At 41.1% G+C, this 26,233-nt stretch overlaps 2 protein-coding genes across 2 annotated transcripts in view; both read left to right on the top strand.

The window, feature by feature from the left end:
* The window catches only part of LOC309584785 (protein unc-13 homolog B-like), a 204,429-nt gene that overhangs the window by 106,691 nt on the left and 71,505 nt on the right, over nt 1-26,233 (top strand). The window contains exons 12-15 of the mRNA XM_082301026.1: nt 14,157-14,203; nt 18,511-18,589; nt 20,293-20,367; nt 21,012-21,231. Of these exons, the coding sequence (XP_082157152.1) occupies nt 14,157-14,203; nt 18,511-18,589; nt 20,293-20,367; nt 21,012-21,231 (421 nt within the window). The remainder of the gene's footprint in view (nt 1-14,156; nt 14,204-18,510; nt 18,590-20,292; nt 20,368-21,011; nt 21,232-26,233) is intronic.
* On the top strand, nt 660-2,999 carry LOC309584826 (uncharacterized protein; the record flags this gene model as incomplete). The annotated part of the gene is made up of 1 exon (XM_082301123.1): nt 660-2,999. The coding sequence occupies one exon, from the start codon at nt 660-662 to the stop codon at nt 2,997-2,999; it is 2,340 nt and encodes a 779-aa protein (XP_082157249.1).

Below are 26,233 nucleotides of genomic sequence, written 5' to 3'. Positions count from 1 at the left end.
CTTGAAAGGAAGGGAAACGTGCAAGGATAGAATTTCTAATGTCAGAATTCTGTATTCAGAGGGGTAATTAAATCACACAGTGCACAGTTGCAGGAGCTCAAACTTGAGAGTAATTTGCAAACCTGGTAGAAAAATGGCCACAGAATTGCTTCTTGAATTTGACCTTTTTTTTTTTTTTTTCCCCCCTTCACTTTCTTGAATAGAAGAAGGAGCAAGGAACACTTATTACAACAAGAACCTGATCTGGGGAGTTGGCCAAAACCAAGACAATGTCTGTACACTTAAAACAGCACATCCTCTTTCTGTCTGATTTTATGTGTATGCTGATTTTAGGTTTTTGGGGTTTTTTTGTTCTGCTGCTTAAGTTACCTCGGATATTTCTATCTGAACCAAACTGTAATGTCTTTTTCCCCTCTTTCGGTAGCTGCCTCATGACAGAATAAAAACTGGATGCAAGTTGTGCATTGGGAAGTGATTGATGTGTGCTTGTGCAGCTTGTAGCACTATGAGAAACACAGGTGCAGCTGATGATGTTTGCTAGAAGTAGATTGAAAAAGCAAGAAAATGAAATTTCACTTCTGCACAGAAAACCTGTTGTAAAACTGCAGGGCAGGAAGCAATTCCGGAAGCAAAAGCTCCATTTGTTTCTGCGGGACAAAATGAAGAGGCTTCTCCAAGGCCAGGTGGATGATAATTCAAACCATGCACATCGCTGCCAGCTCTCCCCGGTGGAGATTGAATCAGACATGTTTGTTTGTGGAATCAAGAGGAGCTCTCCAAGCACTGAATTTTCCATGGCTGGAGGGGACTTTCATCAGGATGGAGGACGTGATTCCAAGGGAGTGAGTGAAGTGTGTGTTGGTGAAGTGGAACTGAACTGGGGTGGTTACGTAAAAATACCATGTTCAGTTCAACAGAACAAGAAGGACTTGCAGGGGAGTTCTTCTGGTGGTATCACGCAGACCTCTTCTGAAATAAAGGGCAGAGTGTCTGAGGGGCAGGACCTTTCTTCCCTGAGCATTACCATGAGCTGGAGGGATGCAGCTGAAAGGCAAGGATGCTTTCCCCAGGAAAAGACCATTGCGTACAAGAGTCGTAGAAGGCAATCAAGAGACCGCTCAGCTGATGTGGTTGATTACATTGTTAAAGAGCTCCAGGGAATAAGTCGAATCCAGACAGAGATTGCAGAGCTCCGTCAGCACCTCACCTTGATAAAAGGCTCTGTGGATGAAGTCTCCAGCTGTGTGGACACAGTCTTGAGTGAGATAGAAGGCTTGCAAGGTGGTTCTGGTGGCAAATCCCAGGGTATGCATGCTCGAGAGCCAAGAAGGGAGGTACAAAAGGAAGAGCCAGTGTTGTATTTTTATGGCATCCCAGAGAAAGATGGTGAAAACACAGTAGAGCTTATCTGCAGCTTTTTGTCTGAATATCACTGTTTCAATGGCATTCAGTGCAGTAAGTATATAAAAGATGCTTATAGGTCAGATATTGGTACAGGCAAGCCATTAATGCCAAGACCAGCAGTTGTGAAACTTGTGAGTTGTGAACAGAGAGACTTTATTTTACAGAAGTCTATCCTTCTGCAGAGCTCAGGGGTCCGGGTTGCAACCAGTGAGGAGCAAAAGCGGCAGAATGGCCAGAGGGGCCAGAAAACAGATTCAGTCTCTTCGCAGTCTGGCTTCAAGAAAAATAATCAGAACTTGGTGAATCCTGATGGAGCTCAGAGAACTGATGCAGTTGGGCACCTTCAGATGGACTCATGCCAGGTTAAGTATAAAAGCACGAGTAGGAAAGGACAGTGTGCAGGGGAGAGACTTGATTCTGTGCAGAAGTCAGCCTTGACCAAGACAGACACCTTGATACCTGAAACTGGAAAGGAAGCACAAACAGTAAGCTGCAGTGAGCAGCCTTCAGATGACAGGGACATTTGCCAGGCCCTTGCTGAACCTTCACAGGTGACCAATTCGCCCAAATCAGGTGATGGAAATCACTGCTGCTCATCTGACTCTTCGGGCCATGCAAGCCAGATGTGTGCTTCAAGTAATGGTAGCGAGCAGAGGCTTGACACTAAAAGCATCACAGAGAATTCTTCTTCTCTTCTAGAAAAAGATGAGGGAATAACCACAGAAGAAATTGAAACAGACTATGATAACTCTTGCAAATTTACCAGTGCAGAGAAAGGTGATGTTCAAAGAGAAGATGTTTCTAGTGGGGTGACAACCATTAGCTATGATCATACAACAGATGAAATGGCTGATAGTAGTGACAGCTTGAAAGATATGATCCAGATGGACCTGAATGATCAAGATCCAACTGATCAGGTCTTTAGGGATGTCCTGGAAAATTCCCAGTATTTCCTTGACCACTCCAGGGACAACATTGATCTTGTAGACATGAAGTTTTACACTAATAAGCTTGGGAAAGCTATTCACCACTTCAGGTCTGCTCTGCAAGTGGTGTTCCATAAACTGGAAACAAGTGATTCTGAAATCCTTTTGGAAAATGATAGTGGTTTACAGATGGATGATGACAACACGCTTATGCTGACCAGTTCAGGTATGGGTGGCAGCTCTGACTACTTTGCAGAAACCCCTCCTAGTCAGTCCTCTGAGAGCCAGGCAAACACGAATGTCAACAGTGAAACATCTGCTCAGATGCAATTGGCTCCTTCCAGTCTTTCCTCTGTTTCACATGAGCCTCCTGTTTCCAGTGTGATGCCATCATCTGTCAGTGAAATCCCTGCTGGGCAGCAATTACCTCCTGAGGAGCTTGGAGAAGATGTGAACCGTCTGCCTGAGCCAGCAAAGGAATGTAGGCCCATGAGCCTTGACAAGGTGTGCGCAGAGACCATCTACCTGAACAAATGCATCAACAATTTCAAAAATGTGCTGAGGGAAAAGAGACAAATGCGTAGGAGACTCTTAAAAGAATTAGCACAGGAGGGAAACTGGATTTCTGCTGAGGAGACAAATTCAGGTAAAATGAAAAGAATGTTTTAAGGAGATGTCAAAATCTGGTATTTGTGCAGCCAGCGGCCAACACTTCATTCTGTGGGTGAACTGTGAATATTCTGTGAGTGTATTGAAAGTTGTGAGCAAATAGTTACAAAGAGAAGTACATGCACTGTACAACAGTACTGACAAAACCCCCTGAAATTTACTGTGTAACACACTGAAATGCCAGTTAGCAAGCTTCACCTTTTTTTTTTTTCTTTGAGAGAGAGAGATTTGCAGAGCTTCTTCGAAATAGCAGGTGTTAAGGTTTTTCATCATAATTCGTGACTTGGTTTCTTGTTAAATATAATAGTTAAGACATGTGATAACAAAGTGTGCATTTGAGCTATAAGTAGCCAGATTTGCAGTTTTGTGAGCTGAGTGGATCTAGACTTTAAGTGACTCCATCACAAAGTGACATCCCACAAAGTGGGAGTTCTCAGTGTTTAATCACTGCTAGATGTTATCCTAGTAGAGAGCATTGAAAATAATAAAGAAAATAGTAATAATAATAATAATGTAGTAATAGTAATAATAATAATAGTTTTAAATTTGGAAAGTTGAGACTTGTATTTTTGTATTGTTTCCATAATTTGTCCATGAGGTGAAAATTTTTTGTTTCTGGGGAAACAAAATACATCTCTTATTGCCAGCACAGATATTGAAATGTGTGACCGCAGCAGATGGGAACTGATACAGTGGTGGAGCAGTGCTGCTAAACCATTTCCTGAGGATGTGATGATAGAGCTGACTGGCATCTTTTGATGGGACATGTTTTGATAGGCCTCAATTTGGTAAGGCAGAACCTAAAGTTGAAGTGTAGGTCCATCTTCCCTGTCCCTCTCCAGGCGGTGAGAAGGCTTTCTCAGTGTCATCTCTACAAATCACTACACAGTTCAGGAAAGAGGCATTGTTTCAAGACTGGAAGTTATTTTAACTACAGCTTGAAATCTTCACATACTTGTTGTGAACTTCCTTGTATCAAATACTGTGTTCACTCTTCTTGCCATCATGAAAGCTGGTCAGAATAATCAGAGATAATCCTCTCCCAACTGAAGGAGTCATCTGCCAAGTGCTTTTCCAGTGACTCTGCTTTCACTGTGAAGAAACAATCTGTCAACCCGTATTTGATTTCTGTACCAGCATTCTTCTCAGTTATGCAGATCATAAAGCTGGTAATGAGCTCTCTGCTTTCTTATTTTGTACAAGGTCTTTAGTATAGAGTTGGCTCAAACAGTAAGTTTTTAATGAGGGAAACACTGGGATTTGTTAGCAGGCTTGGCACAGATACTTTTTTTTTTTGGTGGTGTTTGTGTGGTGCTCAAGTCCTGGACATATGTCCTAATTTTAGAACCTGAGGGAACAGACAGTGGTTGGGATTAGCATTTGCCACAGTACAGCAGAAGTACTGAAATAGCCTGTTTCTGAATGTGAGAGGAGGCTGCTCATCTCAGTAGAGTTTGAGCAGCAGAGTTTGAGCAGCACAGGCACGTTCACAAGGCAAGAAGTAGCCAAAACAATTAAGGAGGAGGAGGAGCAGCAGAGCTGGACTTTGTACCTTAGATCTGGCCCCAAGGTGAATTGGGATTTCTGATCCTCCCTGAATCAGTTCTCTTGAACATCATCCAGTGATGTGACAAAAAATTGGTGGCCCTTGTGTGCCACTCCCATAAAGGTGGATCTATCAGGTAGATTTGGCAACTGAAGCTATAAAAATAAGTATGTGATGAAGTCACGATGTAGCAAATGTGTTCCGAGAGATGGAAGGAGTCAAAGGTAGTGGAAATCAGTGGATAAAGGATAAGAAAAGAGAGACCTTGGGAAAAAAACGGTGGAGATGTCAGGAAACAAAGCAGCCCAGATCCTGACAGCTAGACAGGAAAGAGTTGGAACTAGATGATCTTTAAGGTCTCTTCCAACACAAACCATTCTGTGATTCTGTGACTGTCTGAAATAGTGTTGTTTTGGCATGCATTTTTCAAGAAAGAGAAGCTGCATCCTGTTTCAATGTACTCAAGTGAGAGCCAAGCTTTTATTTTCTTCCTTCGGAAAAAGGATTGTACCTGGAATGCAATGAAATGTTGTTGGTTTGCTTTTTTGTCCCAGCTGTAGATGAGTGTTTGTGTCTTACTTTAAAAATATAATTTGTTGTTAATAGCCTTTTCAGTTCCCAGATAAGGTCCACTGAAAACCCAGTTCTGGAGCTGTTTTTTTGGTTCTGAACCTGAACTTCACTTTGCTCGGAAGTTCAGTTCAAGGTATTTTCTTAAATGTGTTTGTTAGCAGCCTCCAGCAAAGGAATGGAAGATAAATTTGAAGGTGTTGGTAAATATGCGTGTTTTGGTGATTCAGAGATGATGCACTGGCATAAAGGTTTAAATTATTTATAGTTGAACACAGATGCAAATTACCAGAAGAACTTGGAACTTGGCAGATGCATATAAATAATTATGTTTAATTGGAAGTCAAAAGAGAAAAAATAAAATATCCCCTGAAAATCTGAAGAAGCTTTTGAAGTTTGAATTTGAGAAAAAGCAAAAAGTGTAACTGAAGATGATGATAGTTTGAATTTGTTTAAAGAAAAGCCGTGAAATGCTAGAGATTCTTTGAGATTTACGGTGACTGCTCAAAAGTGAAATGGTGAAAGAATTCTGTGATCAGGGTTTAACCAAATTAGTCACTATTGATGAAACTGAGTGCACCTGCTGTAATGAGATGCAAGATTTTAAATCTGTGTCTGCAGTTACTCAGAGCTTTGCCAAATTTTACATTTGGCCTGAAAGTGTCCCTAACAACCTTAAACTGATGGTGCTCCGAAATCAAAGATATGTATGGATTTTAATACAAAATGTTTTGTTGTTTTCAGTTTTTTGTAATTATCCAAAAATTAGTCTAATGCAAGCTTTATAACTTTGCATTTGTATAAAAATAAGTGTGACCTATATTTGAGAAGCTCTGGTGCCCTGAGGTCTTAAAATTTGGCAGTGCTAGTCTGTGTCAAGGAATTTTCTGTGGAAAATCAACTCTGAATGAGCGGAGTGAATACGCTTTTGAAAAATGTGTAGTTTGCATATGCTCACTGGTAGCTTGCTACTGTTGAGCTGTTGCACTGCCAGAGACTCTATCTGTCCTCAGTGTTTTCCATCTGGGGGCTAGAAGCAGGGTTTCCCTGCTCGACCTGACTGAGAGCCACAGCAGACCTGAGAGGGGACGAGTCCAGGTCTTCTGCATCTTCTGCGCCCCGAGACTCCACAGGAGATGCTAAGAAGGATTAGAGTTTAAATGCAAAGGAATTAAAACCCCAGGAATGAGGGGTGTCTGGGTCTGCCTGAGACTCACTGAAACCGCTCCAGGGACCAAGTCAGGAGAGATTTGGCTTGGGTTGGAAGGGCTTGGAGTGACTGTGTAAAAAGAAGGACAAAACCAGAGGACTTGAAGTGAAATTGTGTCTGTCTAGGTGAGAAGGTTTGGCTTAATTGAATAGGACAGGCAGGAAGATGGTACAGAAAATTACTTTAGAGAGAACAGTCAGAAGGGTCCATGCCCAACAAAACGTGTTCCCATCTGAGTCCTGAAGGGACCCCAAGTTTCCTCAGTTTCTCCAGGTCCGCAGGTCTGTGCAGAGCGGACTGCCAAAACACGGTACTTGTGCCACACCGGTGGTTGCAGCATCCTGCTGCTTGTGATTTCTCCTCCATTAGCGCCAAAGGAGAAACCTCCAGGGTGGTCCAGAGGCTTTCTCCCCTAATGAGCATCCATGCAGGCATGTCTTTAAGGTGGAAAATAGGATTTTTATTTTAGCTACAATCCAGCACTTCGTTTGCTAAAGTAATTCAACTTCTCCTTAGCGATTGAGTTAAAATAGCTTCTCTATTTTCCTGTCTTAGTGATTGCATGTCTGTAATTACACCCATATAGACAGTAACTTCAAAAACTATTTTTGCTTTTACACCAATTTGAGTGTCTCCTGTTGCCATGAAGATATTCCTTCCCCTCCATCTTTCATACACAAATGAGTAATACGGTTCTTCTGTGCAGATAGAGAAATATCTGATTGGAAGACTTAAAAAATACCATGTCTGTACCGGAAGTTTTGAGTATGACTCTCATGTAACTTTACTAGCCTTGAAATTGCCTATCCATAAACATGAGATTTAGTGTAGGAGGCTTCTGGATTTTTTTTTTGCTCAGAGGAAAATTGCCTAGATGTATAAACTCAGAAAATATCTCTCTGCATTATGGTATTTGCAAAAGCAAAATGTGTTCCGTGGGAGCTGCCAGTTTCCTCATACTGGGCAAAATGTACAGGGGGTGAGGAAGAGAGCAGGGGATATGTTTCAGATGCAGGCAGTGGATGCAGTCTGGGGGAGAGGGGAGCAAATTTGTCCCTCCTTATAATAAATACAGGGTTTTATTCTTGTATGGTAAACGGCAGCTCCAGTTCTGTATTAAGATTACTTAAAAATCCCCAGTTAATGAAACAGGAATGGTAACTCTAAAAAGAGCTCTCAAAAGCATATATTTTAATGCATGCGTAGTTATGGATGAAATTTGATTAGTTTAATTCAAGGTTGTCTCTTAGTGATTAATTGACTGGTGCATGTCCCAGGAAGTGCATGGGAAAACTCTCTGCTGCACAAATGTGTTATCAACTTGTGGCAAATCTTTACCCCAATTTCTGTAAAAATCATTTTACAGAACTCATGGCAGAAAGCTGGTCTACTAACTTTTGTTCCTCTCCTTCTTCTCTTTTTTTTTTTTTTTTTTCTTTCTTTGCAGAAGGAGGTAGAGGAGAGCTCCAGGTTGTACATGTTGTCCCTTGTAACCAGCATCTCTTTCTGAAACCTCTGTGTGTGCATGACTCGTCTGCCTGTAGCCAGTTGCTCCCACTGAGGCTCTGAGATTCAGTTTAGCATGTCATGGTTGTCTGGGGCATTGTTAACACTGTGTATAAGTTAAGAGTCTGTTCAGTGCCTGTGACCTTGTACAAAGAGGAAAACATGAATGCTTGGAGTGATCTCCCTTCAGTGCTCTGTGGGGTGTGTGTGATGTGCACAGGCACCACGTGTGCAGAGGACAAATTGCTCATTCCAGTCTTCCTCTTTATGAATCTTGTTTAAACCAAGTATTTCCTCATTTTTCTTCAGTTGTATTACTTCATTTCATCTGTCTGGCTTGTCTACTTTCATCAATTAAAGTCAAAAGTACATCTATTGAAAGTATATCTATGGTCTGTAGTAGTGAGATTAATCAAGACTGGATGCTGAAAGGTCTGCTGCAGGTCCCATGCCTTTTTAGATAGTCAACTTTGCTTTGAGCAGGGCCCTATGCCCCATGGGAAGGGCAGAACTTTTTCCTTAATACCTATAGTTGTTGTCTTTCTATTCATGGACTGGCTACCTCTCCGCCCATTATCCTGTGGGCAACAGGTAACTCTTTCCTCCTAGGAGGATCTGCAGAATTGTTTTGTCGACTGCTGTGTGCTTTGTCAATAGTTGTGTTAGCAACTCACATAGAGAAACTACTGGCTTTTGGATCCTCAGCTGTTTTATTTTCATGACTCTGTGCTATATGCATTCAGTGCCTGCTGTGCTTCCCCCTCTCTCGTAGCTGTATGAATGAGGCTGAACTGGCTTCCAGGAGAAGCTGAACCTTGAACGGATTTTGGGCCTCCGTGCAAATGCCATCCCTGGAGTTTGATGAATTTGCATTTGTAAGCTTTATTGGCTCATGTATCAGCAGTTTTGTTTCCTTCTTACTGGTAAATATCTGTCCATTAATGCTTTTTCAGGAATGCAGAGATACCTGGTGTCAAATATCGGTGTTAAATTCAGTCCCATTTTGGCTTCAGTGCAAAACCACTGGAACCTCCTTTAAACTTCCCATCTGGCAGCTGGAAGAGTGGCTACAGGTGATCCATCAGCAAGAAGGAGCTTCCTTTGGGGCTCTTCAGCTGTCAATTAAATGGATGCTGTTGCAGAATACAGAATGAATTTAAAATAATCCCGTGACTTGTTGCAGCTTTGGATTCCATGTAAAATGTAGCATACTTGACTGAATGAAGACATTGAAACACAAGACTGAGTTGTTTAATTGGGAAGATTTAGTTCAGTCTGACTCTGTTAATGCCACTGAAGAAATGCTCTAATTAGGCATGACCAGAAGTTTAATTTAGTCAGTGAAACAGTTGCTCCTCGTTTTAGCCTGATTCAGATTAACCTATATCTAACTGAGGGTTTTGAGGTTTAATAATAAAGCATGGTATTTGAAACAAGTTAGGATGGTTTTCAAAACAAATAAGTTATTATTGATCTTTTTATCTGTTTAAATAAAGCAGCATAAAGCAGCTTTACATGTTTTACATCTGTTTTATATCTTAAGAGGATAATGTGCTAGACACAGTACTTAAATGTGATGGAAAATTACATTGTTAGGAAGCCTTTTATGTGGAGAGCTAGATTTATGTGGAGAGCTAACACATCTGTGGATGTTCTTCCTTTCCCTTGTACTGCTCCAGACTTTATGATTTTTTATTTCTTTTTATGCCCCTCTGTCCTTTTTATGGACTTTCACTTTCTCTTCTACAGAAGTGCATAATTGTTTGTTCTGTCTATTAAAGTATCTTGTGTAGGAGAGAATTTGAAAAATTTGAAAATTGCAACTTTGTTAAATAACTTCTCAAGTTACTTGTAAGCCCAGCTGTTGCTTTTTCTGAGTAAGCAAAACTGTTGTTTCCTTTTTAGGCTTCACCAAACATTGCCTATCCTATGACTGAATACTTGCCTTGAGTGTCCATGTCTGTTGCCTCCCTTTAATTTAAGGGCCTTAAATTTATGCTGCTCTGTCACTGGCATTGTTTTGCTAACTGGTTCTTGGTTGACAAGAAACTTTAATTATTTAGAGAAGACCTTTCAGCGCCTGATTATGGTATACTTTACTGTGAGTGAATGTACTGCAGTACTAGGGGTCACAAGCACTTCCCCATTTGAAAGTATATGTTGGACAGTACATATAAAAATGTCATCCACCAGCATCAGAAAAAAAAAAAATCACATTCCAGATTCAGCCTGGTGTGGCTGCTTTCAAGGAAAGATCAAGTGATAGAGCTGTGCAGAGAAGGCCATAAGCCAGCAAAACACTTTCTGTGACATGCAGCATGTGGATGGCAGGGTTTTAAATGTGTCTGCTTTCCCTTTGCCCTCCCATTTGTCCCTGCGAAGGACAGTGCTAAAAACTCCAGCAGTTGTTCCAGTGCTCTTCTCACCTGCCTGTTGTTTCTGCTGCTTGCCCAGGCTCTGAGCAGGTCAGGCTGCTGGCATGGGCTGAACTTGAGCAGACCCATGGCTGGTGACAAGTCCCAGGGCAGCTACTGGAGGCCTGCTGTGTCCTGGCATGAGTGGTGCCTTTGGAGGGTTGGAACCTCTCCACCTGCAGCAAATCCATCTGGAGGGACAATATTGCTGTTTGCTTTCTTTAAATGAGGAGGAATGTGTGAAGAGTTCTTACTCCCAACAGGGGTGCAAACTCTGGATTACTGTGTTTAACTGGCACTTGGGGAGGCATCTTAACGCTCATGCCAGCACTGGTAGCTAATGCAGCCTCTGGTTCTTTGACTGCGTATGTCAGCACAAGAAGGGACTGCAGAGGACTTCTTGGTGACTGCCACTGTGTGATATTATGCCATTTCCTTGTATGTAAACCTCCCAATTTCCTTCTATAGAACTGATTAGGTTTGGTGTCTGCTTCTCCTTTTGAAAGGCTTCTACAGAACTGTTGTGGTGAGACACCTTTGAATTTTCAACCTCTGTTTAGCTGCAGTTCTTCTCCCATTCACCTACCTATTGAACAAACACAGGAAAAGGTTCTTTTTGCTAGAGTAAGCAGGATGCTTTGTTCTTCTCCTATATTATTGTGTTTATATCCTCCAGCTGCTTTTGCTGTTTTCCTTTGTGATTTTTTTTTACTTTGGTACAGAATAAAAAGATTTCATATACTTTTCTGAAGGTATCTTGCCAGCACAGTACAAAGGTATTTATGCTTTTATTTCTGTGGAGACATTTCATTGGACATATTCTATGGATTATGTTCTCTTTCTACCTGGCGGTATCATTGGAAGCTTATGTCAGTGTGATGACTAGAACTCAAATCTATTGTCACATGCTCTTCTCCACTGAGGAACAGCTTGTATGTAGTCAAATTCATGGCAGCCTTTGGGGCTTTGGCCTTGCCATTTGTTCCATGTTTAATCCTCCATTGTTATAGTGTTTACTGTCATCAATTCTTTCCACTGGACCTATGAGTTCAGGATCAATAATTCCCCTGGGTTTGTCATTTCAAACCAACCAGATTTATCAGCAGATCCTACTTACTCCCACTAGCTTCCTTATTGCGTTGTCCATGGCTGGCTCAGTTACAGTTACTTGTTTATCCACCTGAAAGCTCCTTCCTCCTCCTCAGCTTATCCGGCCTCATTAACGTCACATGGCTCTGCATCAAAAGGGTTTTTTTTAAATGAAAATTCAGTTCATCGTTTATTTTATGGTTAGGGAAAAAGAGTTCCTTTGTGAAACAGGCACAGAATGTTTGCAGGATTGGTTGTGCCTCTGTTGTATTTTTTCCTGGTTTTCAGTAGCCTCCATCTTAATTCTTTCCTTCATGTTTGCTCAGAACCCGTTCAAGCTGTTGAAGGCAGTAATGGTCCTGCACTAATCTGGATCACATTTCCCTCCTCCACACACACACACACACACTTTAACTGTGGGTACTGCACTGACTCTTCCACAGTCTCAAGGCATTAGCCCTTGTTTGATGGATGTCAGGTGCTGGTTCTCTTGGCATTTTCTCAGGGAGAAGGCTGCCTGGAGAAAATCAGCTCTTTACTTTGCTTTCAGCAGGTGGTAACTCCTGCTTTCACACAGCCATCACCTGCTTTGGCCCTGCATCAATATTGCCACTTACTGAAAGCCCTTTCTTTTGTTTTGTGCTGTTATACCCGGATGATTTTTAATCTTGACCCTAGAGAAGCTCTGCCTCTTTCTTTCTTTTTATTTGTGTGTCTGAAAGGCTTGGTAAAAATAAATTATACTTTTACTCATTTATTTTAATTATCTGGAGCTCCTGGCAAATTTTACTTTGCGTGTCACAAATCTGGGACATGATGGAGGTTTGTTTCCTGATCGTACTTTCTGGCCTCCCCACATCTACATTCCTGACTGTTCTCTGTTGACTCATGGCTGCCTGTAAGAAATTGCTCAACTAGGTAACAGCTTTCCCTGCATTCCCCCCCCCCCCCCCCCCGCCTTTCTCCCAGATTCTTGATGCTGTTGTGGTCTCCAGTCTGCAGTGAACACGCTATTTTGTGGTCTGTTAATGTCTCAAATATCAGTCACTTATATTTAGTTTCTCATGTCAAATGATTGAAAACTTTGTTATTACTAATACCTTCTGCCAGTCAATGTTTCCACGTTAGTGTTTGTCATTCTCTGTCATTCAGCACAGCCAAGCCATTGGTGCCAAGCTCAATCCAGTATGAAACTTCTGTCCATTTTAGTGTTGCTTTCTAACCACAGCTCTTCCAAGTGTTCAGATGCAAAGGTAGAGATGTCCTCCCCTGTGTGCTCAGAAGGATCTGGTTGCATTTGGTTTATGAAATCTCTCTTGACCAGCAGTTGGTTCATATTCCTTAGGAGGAAATGCAGGTTTCAGGCTGAGGGGTTTTGGAAGCACAGCTTAGTGGAGCCTGGTGTGCTGCTGCAGCTGTGGGGAAACGTGCACTGTACTGGGCTGTGGCTCTCGGCCCCTTCCTGCTCTGCAGGCCTGTCTGATCGTGTCCATTCCGTTATGGATAACATCATACTGTTCAATCTGTTTAAATATAAAATAATAAACATTACTAATATGTAGTCTTTAAATCTGCCTATCCCCGAAATTGTAGGACTCCAAAGTACAAAGTTTGGACGTTTGCTTCTGTTCAAGTTTATACCTCAATTGTTTCTTTCTGGTCTTCTTGGGAGTCTTTTACCTGTGAACAGTCTGGGGTTGCACAGCTCACCCAAAGCACAGATTAGGGGAAAAAAAAGAGAGGAGAAGAAAGGAAAAAAAAATCTTTCTTTTGGAGCTGTGTTCTTTTGTCTTGCATAGAGTTGGATCTTATTTCCTGACTTAAGCTCCTTTACTTTGTTGACTCTCAGGTTGTGAGTCCCATGGCTGGAAATACTTTTTCTCTGTGTGCAAGTTGCAGCCTCCTTATTCTCTTGGCAGATGGGATTATCTGAGGTTGGATTTTTAAATGTTTGCATCGTGACTTGCTTAGTCCTGTGTGAAAGCATCATTTCGTTCAGGGAGTGCAGGAGAACATATGACCTGTGAGCTGAAACAAGGAGGTTTCCAATTACAGGTAACCATTTCTTCCAGGTACATTTCAAGTGTTCAGGTACTTATCTCTTCTAATTAGTCCACTGAAGATCTGCAGAGAAACAGAACATCACTCTATGAAGGCACTCCTAATAGGAACATGAGAACATGGTTTGAATTCCTAAATATGAATCCCCACATTTGCAGTCTGTTGTGTTTTCCATCACACCATGAGATCCCAGTTGACCTGCAGGTGGTGGCCCTTGTTTCATGCCTGTTGGAAATGAAATATTTTCAAATAAATGGGTGACTCGGTAATAGGACCTCTCTGCTTAGGGGACTAAAGAGTCTTTGCATTTGGGCACGAGCAAAACTCCCAAATGTTCATACAGAGGTTCATGTTACTCTGTCATTTGTGCATTTCATACAAGGGCTTTCAGTTTGTAACATCTTCATTATGACAACATTCATGTTAAGCAGTGACCTGTAGTAAGAGGAGCTCTCCAATAACTCGTTGGAGTTTGAAAAAAATAAAATGTTTGTCTTCAAGACTGCCTTTTGAATGAGGAGTTGCACTGAACAGGCTCTTCAGGTTCCAGTCCTAGCTGTTCAATGAAATTGCATAGTCTGTCTGTGTCTGTATGACTTATCCTGGCATCTTGGTCACTGGAGGTGCTTGAGTGAGTTTCTGTATGCATTTGCCTGCATGCAGTGTGGTCTATTACCCTTTCCACACAATATAATACAATACTTTTTCTGGTGTTCCTGGAAAGTAATTTCATGCTGTTCTTTTCTCTTCCCCCACTTCAGGGCCAAGATGAGGCTGATCCATCGAAACCACCCTGGCTCAAAGGAGGGTAAGTGGTATTTTGAGACCTTTTATCCCTGTATTTATAATTACAGTGTGCTTCAGAGGTGTGCAGTTCAGTCCAAGTAAAAATAGCATTTCTGATGTTTCTAATGAAGTAATCAAGTGGCCAGACTTCACTGAGGGCCAGGCTGCTGCTATATTTCAGTCTCTTCTTAAGCAGCTGTAGGTGGACAGCTCTTCCAGACCTGTGGTTAAGAACAAGGCTATAGTTGCAATGTATAATCTGTAATGTGTTGGTGGCAAGTGCTTATGGCAGCAGTATTAAATAATTGCTACTGAGTACCTCGGAGTGGTCTGGATGAAATCTTCTCTTTTGGATCAGTCATTGGTGGCAGCAGAGGGGGGGAAGAGAAGCTCTGAAAGAGTGCTGTGTCTTTTGCTCTTAGAAGAAGAAGATAGGTTTGGGGAAGTCTTCTGTATTTTAAATGATTCCTTGTAGTAGCTAAAACTGCCCTAACTCTAGAAGTTATTGCAATTTGTATTTTTAAAGCAGTGCTCCTCATGCCTGTTTTGCACAGATGAGAGTGATTCTTGTGAATGAGTCGTGCATTCTCTTCACAACACACTACTTGCAGCAAATGAAGCAGACAAATTCTGACTGTAATTTCGGCATGACACTCCGTGGTAATAGGTGCCACCATGGCAGCTTCCCTGAGATCCTCTGGCAGGAAAAAGGCAGTGACACATTTTACAGGTTATGTGCCTGGTACCACGATCAGGGTGATTTGGTTTGGTGGTGGGGCACCCATTAGGAGCTATCAGTCAGCAGCAGCAAGATTTGCCCTGAAATCTTGGCCAGAGGTTTGCTTGCTACATGCTTAAGTTAATTCTCATACTATTGAAGGAAGCTTCCCTAATAAAACATGAAGTTAAATTGGAAGCTTCGGTATATGGCTGTCTGCTTTTGGAGTCATTGTTCTGTGGTGTTGATGTTCCCTCGAAGCATCACCTGTGGATGCCTGGAGCTGCCTAGCAACCCCCTGCTTTTCCCAAGGACCCTGGGACTTAGCGAGCGGGCTGCTGGAGAACTGGCAATTTGCAGGAGCAGGACACAGTGATTTATTGTAACTATAAACAGCACCTTCTCCTCCTTTAACAAGGAGACAATGTACTCAGTTTATTGGTTCATGCACACAAAATGATTTCTTAGTCTGAAAGGTGGATACACCTACAGTCCTGAAATACTTAAATACGTGTTATGTCAATTTGAGGCATTGTTTGCTCTAGTCTGTAATTTTTTTTTCCTCTATGCAAGATGTAACTAAACAGTCTGGCTAATGTAGTTCTGACAAAAGTTTGTCATACTCACTGTATCCCCTGTGCAAGGGATTCCCAGAGAAGGTGGTTGTGGGTGGTAAACCTTTAATTCCACCCTTAGCCATATTTTGGCTTATTAGCTTCAAAGTATATGAAAGCATTTATGTTTGGAGTTGTTCTTTTAATGTGAAGATTAGAGCTGTGTTTCTTTGAAGGAAGTAGTCGTCCTCTGTCATTGCAAATCACCTTAGCTTTCTTAGATTGTCAAGATCTAATGGAGGCTTCTGTGTGATACAACTTGTATTAAAAGAGGAATACATGCTTCAAGCAATTTTCATTAATAGTATAAGGCAACAGTAGCTCCCTGTCTGTAATCATGGATTTTGGAGAGATCACTTTAAAAAAAAAAAAGGTACAATTGGTATTATGGATCAGTCTCTGGGTGTAGTATCTATATCTTTTATTTATTAGTGCAAATCATCTTCTCATACAGAAATGCTATTCACTCCTCCATACAGCTCTCCATAATAATGCTATAAATATTACATCCACTGCAGAGGAGAGTTACCTTATTACATAGAAAGCCACACTGTGCATATTTGAGGCACTGTCAATTCTTCTTTCTGTGCAAACACAGTAATTTTATTTAACGAGGTAGTAGTTGTGCTTGAATAAAGAGGCTGAGGTAGCTGAAAACACAACACTTTAGAAAACTGGGAATTGTTGTTGAATTTTTTAAAAATTAATATTAACAAGCTAAAAGCAGGTCATCTGGGTGTATAACTATGTAGGTACTAGGACACCTTTCTTCAGTGATGAATACAAGCACCTTTCAAATATGTTTGTCATCCTGGCTTACCACTGGTTCTCTCATAAACCTCAATCTATCAAAAGTATTTTGCAACAAATCAAGTTGTAACTAGACATGTTTCTCAAGCACAATCATTCATATAGGCTCATCTTGAATTTATAAAGCATGAAATTTTTATGTGCTTTTTCTTTCCTGGGAAATGTCAGAGTATCACAGTTTCCTTTCAATTAAATTAGAAAAAAAATACTTTGAAATCATGTAGGAAAAGGCTGTTAGCAGGAGCATTGACTCTGGAACTTTTCTTGATCATTTACTTGATCATTTTGTTGCATCTTTTCAGGTTGCAGACTCTCCCTTTCTATTTTGTATATGCTTTCATAATTCAAGTGATTCACACAAATCCCTGACCCAAAGCTTATCAGTAAGCTGTGTTGTAGTTTAAGTAATCCTGGGATTCTTTGCATCATCTGAGTAGTCTGCCATGACACCTATTTTACCCCAAAACAGTACCACCAGTATCAGAAAGGTTTTATAACATAAGGGCAGCAGACAAATCTGGGAATATAACTGTATTTATTTCTTGATGTGGGTGAGTTTTTTCTATAATAAGGAGGGATTTTTGCAGTGTGACTTGGTCAAAAAGTTTTTCTGGAGTTCTCTGTTCGAAATGGTGATAGCCTCTGATAAAAAACACAGTGTGGCCTCACTATGAGGATTTCCAGTGATGGAAAACTGCCCTGTTGGAAAACTGCGAAGCTGACATGGCTCTTGCAGTTACACCTTCCCACCAGGCTTGTTCAGCCAGCAGCAGCTGTCAGCTCAGCCATGGCTCGGACACGTCACCCTCCTACACCCCGTCAAAAAAGTCAATTTTACTATTACAATTCTGTCACATGTTTCTGTAATAATGGACTGTTTTCCTCTTTGGCACAGCCTTGTGCTAGGCTGTGTTGTGACATCCTTGTCCATCCTCAAGCTGTAGTATAGGTTTGGTCACGTTGGACGTTTTATTGTTTGTTTTTTTTACATTTGGCTGTATTTAAGGGGGCTTGAGTAGGCCCTGCCTTCTGATGGTTGCAGATTGCCTTTTGTCATTTATCAACCCCACAATTTTTCATGGCATATGCAAATTTGTAGTGGCAGTTTGATTTCCTAGATTGTTTTGAAAGGTAGGTCCACGTGTGGTTTTTATGGCTGTAGGAACAGTTTGTCCCATACTCCTTTTTCCTGTAATGTTCCTGCAAAGCATTTTGACATGGTATGTTGTACCAAATCAACAAAATACCCAGGTTGAAATTGCCAGCCAGTTTATCAAATGTCAAAATGTGTTAGGCAGAGTGGTAGGGAGTGAAGGCAAATGGCTAAGGATGGAGAGGCAGTCTCTGTAATCAAGAAAAAGGCCTCGGGAACCATATTCCTAATGTTAGCAAGACCTGAGGGCAGAGTGGAGATGGGCAAAGTGAGAGAGACACTGAGGGGTGCTGTGGATTTTGCCTACTGGACTGGGTGTTTGTTGCAGGGAGGAAGCCACAGCAGAGAGGTGTATGCTCAGTTTCCAGCTTTAGGAAACAGCATTATCTAAAGTCCTTAGAAATGAATGCATTTACTGAGGGCCTTTAAGCTGGATTAATAGACTTTCCTCAAGTACAGGGTTACATCCATGTGGTGTTGCCAGTGAGTGGCAGGATCCAGGTATAATTATCCAGCCTGGTCTCGTCAGGAGGGAAGCAGGTTATAGTGTTTTATTTCATCAGGCTGTGACTGTTGCTAGGGTAATGGCCTTTTTGCTCCATTGTCACTTCTGCCAGCAAATGCCATCTCTTGTGTGTACAGGTCTACATGGCTTGAAATGCTGAGTACCATGAATAGTCTCTTTTATAGAATTAAAAATAATATATTTTTTCCTTCTATATAAGGTTTTTCCTAGTAATTATATGGACCTCAAGGGCCAGTATTAAGTGTGTTCTAGACTTGAATCAGAAGATGGGTAGCAGCATCCTGCCCCTGGGCTGATCCTCTTTGAGTGCTCCCTCCTAGCCACCAACGCCAGGCAGGAATGTCTGGATTGTTGTGTGTGAAGATAAACACTTAATTGTTTTTAGCATTAACTTTACACTTTCTTAAGTATAATCTTCTGGCTGTTTTTCTTCCTGCACTAAAGCATCCCCTTCTTCACCCCTCTCAACCCTAAATTAATAATTTTTTTTTCCCTCCTGAATTTCCAGGCCTGCCGGTGGCCTCTATGGCATTGATAGCATGCCTGATCTACGCAAAAAAAAGCCAATTCCACTTGTCAGTGATCTGGTAAGAGATTTGTTTGTTTCTCTTCTGCCACACAGCATTTTTGCAGCTGGCTTTACTTTTTGAATACATGGGCACATTCATTGTCACTTCAAGCATTTTGTTAAATTAATTCTTACGCTAAAGAGTTAGGAATAGTGCTTGAAAAATCTCAGTGAGAATGAGTTTTTGGTTTTGTAGACAATTTCAATCATTTGACAGAAACAGGGTATTTTTCATGTTCTTTATCCTTTTTATTCTACACAAAATATTTGATTGTTTTTAGGCCTGCATCATTTTTAAATGTTTTACTAAAAATCACATAGTTTAAGGGAAGTTATAGTGTCCATGTGAGGTTTGGCAGCTTACCAGAAGATTGGAATTACAGAGGATAGATAAACGAGCATATGTGCTTGGATTTTAAAATATATTTGCAATATTGCCAGTAGACTTCTGCACTGAAGGAAGCATGAGAACCAAGTGAGTAATGAGGACAACTTTCATATGCTTGTATGAGATGGTGAAATGAGGCTTCTGCAGGACAAATGGTTTTCTGTTGGCTGTATTCAGTACACGTAGTGATTTCATACTTGAGAGAAATGCTGTAACAGCTGAAAGACCAAAGTTTCTATATCCTGTAATTCATGTGAAAAGATGCATACAATTTTGTCTGCCAGCTTATGCATGGGCAGCTTGGTATGTGTCTAGCTAACTGCTTGTATCTTAAATCTTTGCAATAATGGCATTAACTTGTGTTACTTCCCTTGAATGCATTCATTCTCTCTCTTCACAGGCAATGGTAAGTCGAGGTGAAGACTATCCATCAAGTCTTCACCAGAAAAAAAAAAATCCCTTACTTACCTTATTTCCCCCTTTACTTCTTTGCTTTTTGTTTTGAATCTGCACTATTGCAGTGAATGCATATCCAGCACTCTGTCCTGCTCCATCACTGTTGGAATGAACTTTTTCAGTCTCTGTTGAAACAGCATAAAGCAGAACATAAATGGTACAAAACTGATAGAGTTGGATGATTTCACAGCAAATGCTGCTACCTTTAAAGAACCCTTCTCTGCCTTCATGTTACTGGAGTGGCTGCAGAAATTCCTTGTATGCCACTGTGAGGTGCTGCAAAGACCACTGCCCTGTGCTGTCCACAGCTGCAGAGCTGTGTTGGCATGGTGTAAAAGGCAGTTCATTGAGGGGAAAATGCAGTTCATTGTGTTCAGTGATGGCTGATGAATGTGATACACTGTCACATTCAAACCTCTGCTCCCAACTCACTCCCCTTTCTTTTATCCTTGTTACTTGCAACTCTTTACTGTCACATTTTGGGGTGTTTTATGTGTTGTAAAGCTGATGAAGTAATCTCCTTTTGGATATAAGTGGAGTTCGATATAGAAAAGTGAGTCTGTTGTAGTCACCTTAGACAGTAGAAGGCTTACTGTCGCTACCGTAATGTAGAAGTGGAGATGGGAACCCAGGTTTTCATTTCTTTCAGAGAAACAGATAGAAATTTCCTGGAGTGAGACTGGTTATGGACAGATGGAAATAAGTTGGAGACCTTTCAGGGTATTCATTTGACTCCTCTGAGATATGAGCAGTCATTTTTAAGAAACCAATTTAAATGCAGTAGATGGTTGGTTTAGTGTCAGGCGTGACATCTCTGGACGTAATGCCATTGCACTTGTAAATATTGGTGGTGATTAAAAAATTTTTTTCCTCCCTAGTCACTGGTTCAGTCCCGAAAAGCCGGAATTACCTCAGCAATGGCCACTAGAACATCTCTCAAAGATGAAGAGCTGGTAAGTAGGAGGGTTGCTTGGCTTCTCTTAATTCTTAGTAAGCAAATTAAACAGATTTGGCTCTCTGAGGTGCAGAGCCAGCTTCACAGATGTCTAGAAATATAGATGCAAAGCTTCCTGTATCATTTGTTTATAGAAACTAAACACGTAAAAATAATATTTAATGTATCAGTATAATTCTGAAAAATGTAGAAACACAGAATCACAGAATATCAGAATCACAGTTGGAAAGGCACCCATCAGGATCACTGAGTTCACCTCCTGGTCCTGCACAGGACACCCCAGGAGTCACATCATCTGCTTGATGCCATTGTCCAAACTCTTCTTGATCTCAGTAATCCTGCCATTTCTGTCTGTGCTATCTGCCATAAGGGACAGTGTGTGAAACTTGTTTTATTCAAGATATTTCCCACTCACAAACATTAGTCTTCCGATTTTTTAAATGACTAGGGAGACATTTTTGGAAGGCGAGGGGCTGTGTGTCCTCTGATACAGCATGTAAATACCTGATAGGTTTGTCCACCTCAAATGTGTAGCTTTATTGCACTGGTCATGCCTTTTCCTGTAAAACTCTTGTGTCAACCAGCAAAAATAGGCTCAGTCACCTTCCTGGATGTTGGTTTACATGTGCTCTTGCCTTTCAGAAATCTCATGTCTATAAGAAGACCTTGCAAGCCTTAATTTACCCCATCTCTTGTACAACCCCACACAACTTCGAAGTGTGGACAGCCACAACTCCTACCTACTGCTACGAATGTGAGGGGCTGCTGTGGGGCATCGCACGGCAGGGAATGCGCTGCGGGGAGTGCGGGGTCAAGTGCCACGAGAAGTGCCAAGACTTGCTCAACGCTGACTGCCTGCAGAGTGAGTTGTGGCCAGTGGAGTGTGGCTGTTCCAGAAATTGTTGCCAGAGCCTTCCTAAATGTATTGTTGATATCTAAGGGATCAGTGAAGCTGCAGTGATTAAAGTGACTGTGTGTTTTCTGAAAAGGTGCCGTTGGGCTAAACCTGCCCCCTATGGGCGCAGACAGCTCCACTGATGCAGAAGAACTTTGCAGCATTGTGCTTGATGTCCTTTAAAAGAAGGTTTAATTCTTGACTTTTTCACATCTGTTTGTTGGTTTTCATTGATTTTTTGTTTGTTGGTTTGGTTTTTTGTTTTGTTTGCTCTCTTTATAGTCAGCTCAGGTTGTGTATTTGCCAACATATCCTGCATTGAAGCATGGGTTGGGTGAAGAGGGTATGAGGCTGAATATTCTGACATCTGTTCTGTCCCTCCTGTCCTGTATTGCAGTCAGATTGCTTGTTCCAACCATCAGTCTGTGCCACTGTTTAAAGCTTTTTAAAGCAATACTAGGTTTCTGCTTAGGGAATAGTGTCCCTGGATTTACCTTGGATTATCTGTACCAACAGCAGCTAGAGAAGGCATTTTGTCTTTCAACAGTAGGCCTGCTTGGCTGAATCACTTTAGAGACCTAGAAGTGAGTTAGCAGAGATGGTGAGTCACATACAAAGGTGTTGTTCGAGTATATGGGCAGTATTTCGTCTTCCTGCTAACACTTCTGATTATTTTGTTGGGGTTTTTTTCTGCAGTGTAAAAGACTACGTCATCTCATCAAGGAACTCTGTGACTTTGAGAATAAATAACACCTTACACAAACTATAGAGAAGTTTAAAAGGAATTTGATTAAAAGGGGGAAAAAAAGAGAAAAAAGTATTCATTTAGGCACCTGCCTTGGTCCAGTTATTTTTATTTGCTTGTAAAACCGTTTCTTAATTTGGTCTCACATTTATATTCCTGCTTGAGAGTTAACTATCGGAGTCTAAATGGAATATAAATTTCTTCCATGTGTGTTAAATTTTGCGTAGGAAGGTGGGGCTGTTTCTGTTCCCTCTTACTTTTCTTGTCATTGTGACTCGATGGACTAAGTCTAAAGAATCCGAAAAGTTTGTGAAGTATGAACAGACCTATTGCAGGTTCCTGTCAGCAATTACAGGAATATAAAAATTTAAATCTTGTGTCTGCCTTAGGCTGCAGTTGTTCAGGATAGCCAGGCTGATTTGGCAAGGGATACCAACAGGGAGTCATAGGTAATTTGTTTTTTCTTACTGCTTTTCTTAACACCCCAAATGGATATTGTTTATACTTGTATTTTTGATGTGTGCAGGTCTTCAATTTGTCATAGTTAGATCTAGGGCTGTTTGCAATGGCTTATTTGTAAGACACATCTATCTGATCCTGGCCAAACACCTCTGTCCCTCATGTGCTTCGTGGTTCCAGATTTATCTTTGAGGGCTGGGAGGTGAGTTTATAGCGTTTGAACTGTTGCATCATTGGCACCTTGGCTTTGTTGGGACTTTTTTGTGACTATAAAGAACTGTGATGTTGCATTTGGTCCAGGAGAATGTAGTTCGGTCATAGCTGAGTTTTCTGTCACAGTCTGATGCATGGGGTCAGTTCCTGAGAATAACTTTTTTATTTCTGGAGTTCACTAGAACTCTCTGCTAACTGGTAATTTTCAGTATTTGAGGTGAACAGTTGTGCATCCAAGCTTGATTCAGATGCATACCCATGATGCGGTAATGCTGCAAGGGAGTTGTGATGTCTCAGTGAGGGGGAAATCTGTGGAGAGCAGGGGAAGATTAGGTTTACACTAGCAGCAGACGGGGAACAGGCACAAAGCTGTTGTACAGAGCAGTGGTCCTGAAATTGAAAACAATAGGGAAAAACCTCTATATTAAAGAAATAGCTAATGACTAAGAGGAAGTATGTTCTTGCAGAGGAGGGCTGTCGCTATCCATGTTCAAAAAGGGAGACTTCAGATGGAAATGGGTACTGGAGAGAATTCAGTAGTAATGGGAAAAATATGAGAATGTCTCGAGAGAGGATGATAGGAGATTGTTATCTTTCAAAAGAGAGGCTTGGCAGTCTGGAACAGGAGGACAGGAATCATGCCGGTTCAAAAAAATACAAACAGCTGTACTAGGTCTGTCCTAACAGACTGTTTCTAAAGGGATGCGTGGAGCCCAAGGCAGAGGTGTAAGGCACATGCATATAGTGCACCTGCTATGACTCTGGCTTACTCTTACAGCTTACAGATATCCATGGCTTAAAGCCTTTCTGGGCAGCAGTAGATACTGTTTCATAGCTGGCAGCGGTGGCTCTGTGAATTGGTTTAATCCTTGTTTGAACCTGTTTATGCTTGCACCATGTTGGAGAAGAGGGAGATAAGCAACAGGGAGAAAGATGATCTTTTCAAGCTTACTGTTTACAAAAGAGAAAATGGGCTGGAGTTGCTGTGAGAAAATTAAAGGTGGAAGTAGAAGACAACTTCAGTGATTCAGACTCCCTGAGAGCAGGGAGTCTCTGGAGCTGAGACTCCAAAGAATAACCATGGAGGAAGGTTTTCTTATCTCCAGTTGTAATTACATAATCTTATGCAGTGGGCTGTGGGATGTGATGATGGCAATACTATGTGTTTTTCCATAGAAGAAACAACTGGAAATTACTTTTCATATATGGCAAAGCATTAAGTAAGAACTTGTTGTTTTATTCAGGGGTTGCAGATGTTTTCACATTTTCTTTCAAAATGTAAACTCAGGGTACTTTGTCATGCAGAATTACAGAAACAGAGAGAAAACAACTGGGATTACACCAGGCTTAAAATTAGTGTGAAGCATGTAGAAAGGTAAAACCCAACCAAACAAAAATTTTACTTACTGAGTTACTTGTAAGCTGTCCAGAATCAAGGAAGATAGACTGTGCATGATTTGCAGGGTTACCCACTATAAATCTGGAAGGTATCATTAGCTGGGGTGGAGATGTAGAGGAAACTGAAGATGGTAATTGAAAAGACAGAGAAAACAGAGAATAGTCCTGGGAGATGGAGAAGGGGGTGAATGTGCCTCTAGCATGGGAAAATAGTTGTTATCAATACTAGAAATGTATTGAAAGGCAATTTCAGGCAACTGTGTTCTTTGCTTCGCTTTGTTCATGCTAAAATCCTTCTAACTGGAAATCCATCAAGCTGGAGGAAAATGGAGAAGTTTAATTTCTTTTTATACGTATGTTTGAAGAACATAATCTGTGGTTGAGGAATGAGAAACAGGGTGTCTGGGGGACAAACAACAGTTTAGAGATTCCATAAATTCAACACTGAACTTTCTTGTATACTGAACTCAGTACGGATTTTTTCTTAACAGAAGCTTTATTGTTGCTGTCGGCAAAAAACCCAAAACATTCTCAGGACATATCTTCACTTAGGTCTATTTAGGGCTTCCAGAAAATGTTACAATGGCATATAATGAATTTTCAGACCGGTAACAAATACAATTCTATTGATTATACCTTGATGCCTCAGGATATATATTCACTTGAATCTGTGTAAGTCTTCCAGAAAATGTTGCGTTGGAGTAAAATGAATTTTCAGACTGGTCACAAATACTTTCCCATTGCTTACACCTTAAAATTCTGGTAGACACCTGGGGTTTTATTCCTTAGAATCAAAATGTGCTGTTTATCCATCTTCTGTTCTTCATACCTTTCTGGGGAAAATAATTCTCCAGGTCTTTTAGAATTAAGTTGGGTTATCTCTTCTGAGGGTATTTGTCTTTGTCTCTGTGTTTTTAAGAAACTTATTATCTGATACACTCAACAAATTTACCATTAGTGTGGGACTGCACTAGTGAAATACTCAAATTCAACAATGCTTTGTTGCAATTTGAATCAAAACCCATTTGCAGACTGCTTCAGCAGGGTTATTCCATGAATTGGTGGTGTCTGAAGTGCAGTAAACTGGAATCAGCTGTAGTATGTGCACTGCAGCCTCCTGGTTTATAGTACTGTAGGTACTTATGATGCCTTTTCCTGGTTTTAAAATCAAGAGTCATACACGGTTAGAAGGGGAAAAGGGATTTTACCTTGGTATTTATTTTAAGGATCCTTAGGTGCACATGTCCAGGTCAAGTGCACTGAAATGCACCCCGCAGTGCACACCCCACAGAATATCTGGTATAACATTATAGGTTTTACTAATTAGCAGATCTATCAAAAATTCCCCAATGAGAGGCTCAAGTGAGACCCCCTCCCCAAGGAGCCTTCCCCTGGATAGTTCTATCTTGGTTTACAGAATGTGTTCTGGAGAGGACACTGGGGTCTGGGGCACACTGATCCCTACCTTCTGAAGCTTCTAAAATGTTTAGTCTCTCAACTTGACAAGTCCAAGAATGTAGGCAAAAAGCACTAAGAATACAGAGGTTGTAAAAGGGTATAACAGGGATATAAAATAAAAAGCAAAAAATCTTCATGGCATCACTTAGAATTTATTATTCTGATGATAGAGCACTTACCTTTTTATCATAAGCTCATAAATACTTGCTCAAGGGACAGTGCTCTCTTTTTAGCTGACTGCTATTCTTGGTTGTAGTAGAAATCTCTGCTGAATGGGTACCTTTCCTTTCTTACTTGACTGAGAGTGGACAGAGGATGTTCTTTAACATCCCCATGGCACACAAAGCTTTTGGAAACTGAGCTTTTATCTCTTGCCTTGAGCATTGGTGTAGTACTAAATAAATTACAGTGGGCTTAGCAATTCTGGTATCAAAGAAAGAGTAAATCTGGGGATGGATGTGTAGGAGACCAAGGAACAAATGCAGAGAAGTAATTACCAAGGGGGTGGAAGGGAAGGACATTATGTGAGCAAGAGCCTAGTAAGAGGCCTGCACAGTTGAGGGCTAGCCTTTTTGTTCAAAGCATTTTGACTCGGGACTGTGAGGCAGTTGTGTTTGTTGCTTTTTGGATGAGAAACTTGCATGTGTTGTACTCTGAGTTCAGAGGCTACAGTCCTGAGACCGAATCAGTGAGTGG

Source organism: Coloeus monedula (genome assembly GCF_965178545.1).
Source record: "Coloeus monedula genome assembly, chromosome: Z".
NCBI classification, from domain to species: domain Eukaryota; kingdom Metazoa; phylum Chordata; class Aves; order Passeriformes; family Corvidae; genus Coloeus; species Coloeus monedula.
Note: the sequence above shows the minus strand (reverse complement) of the source record. Positions and strands in the feature narration are given on the sequence as shown.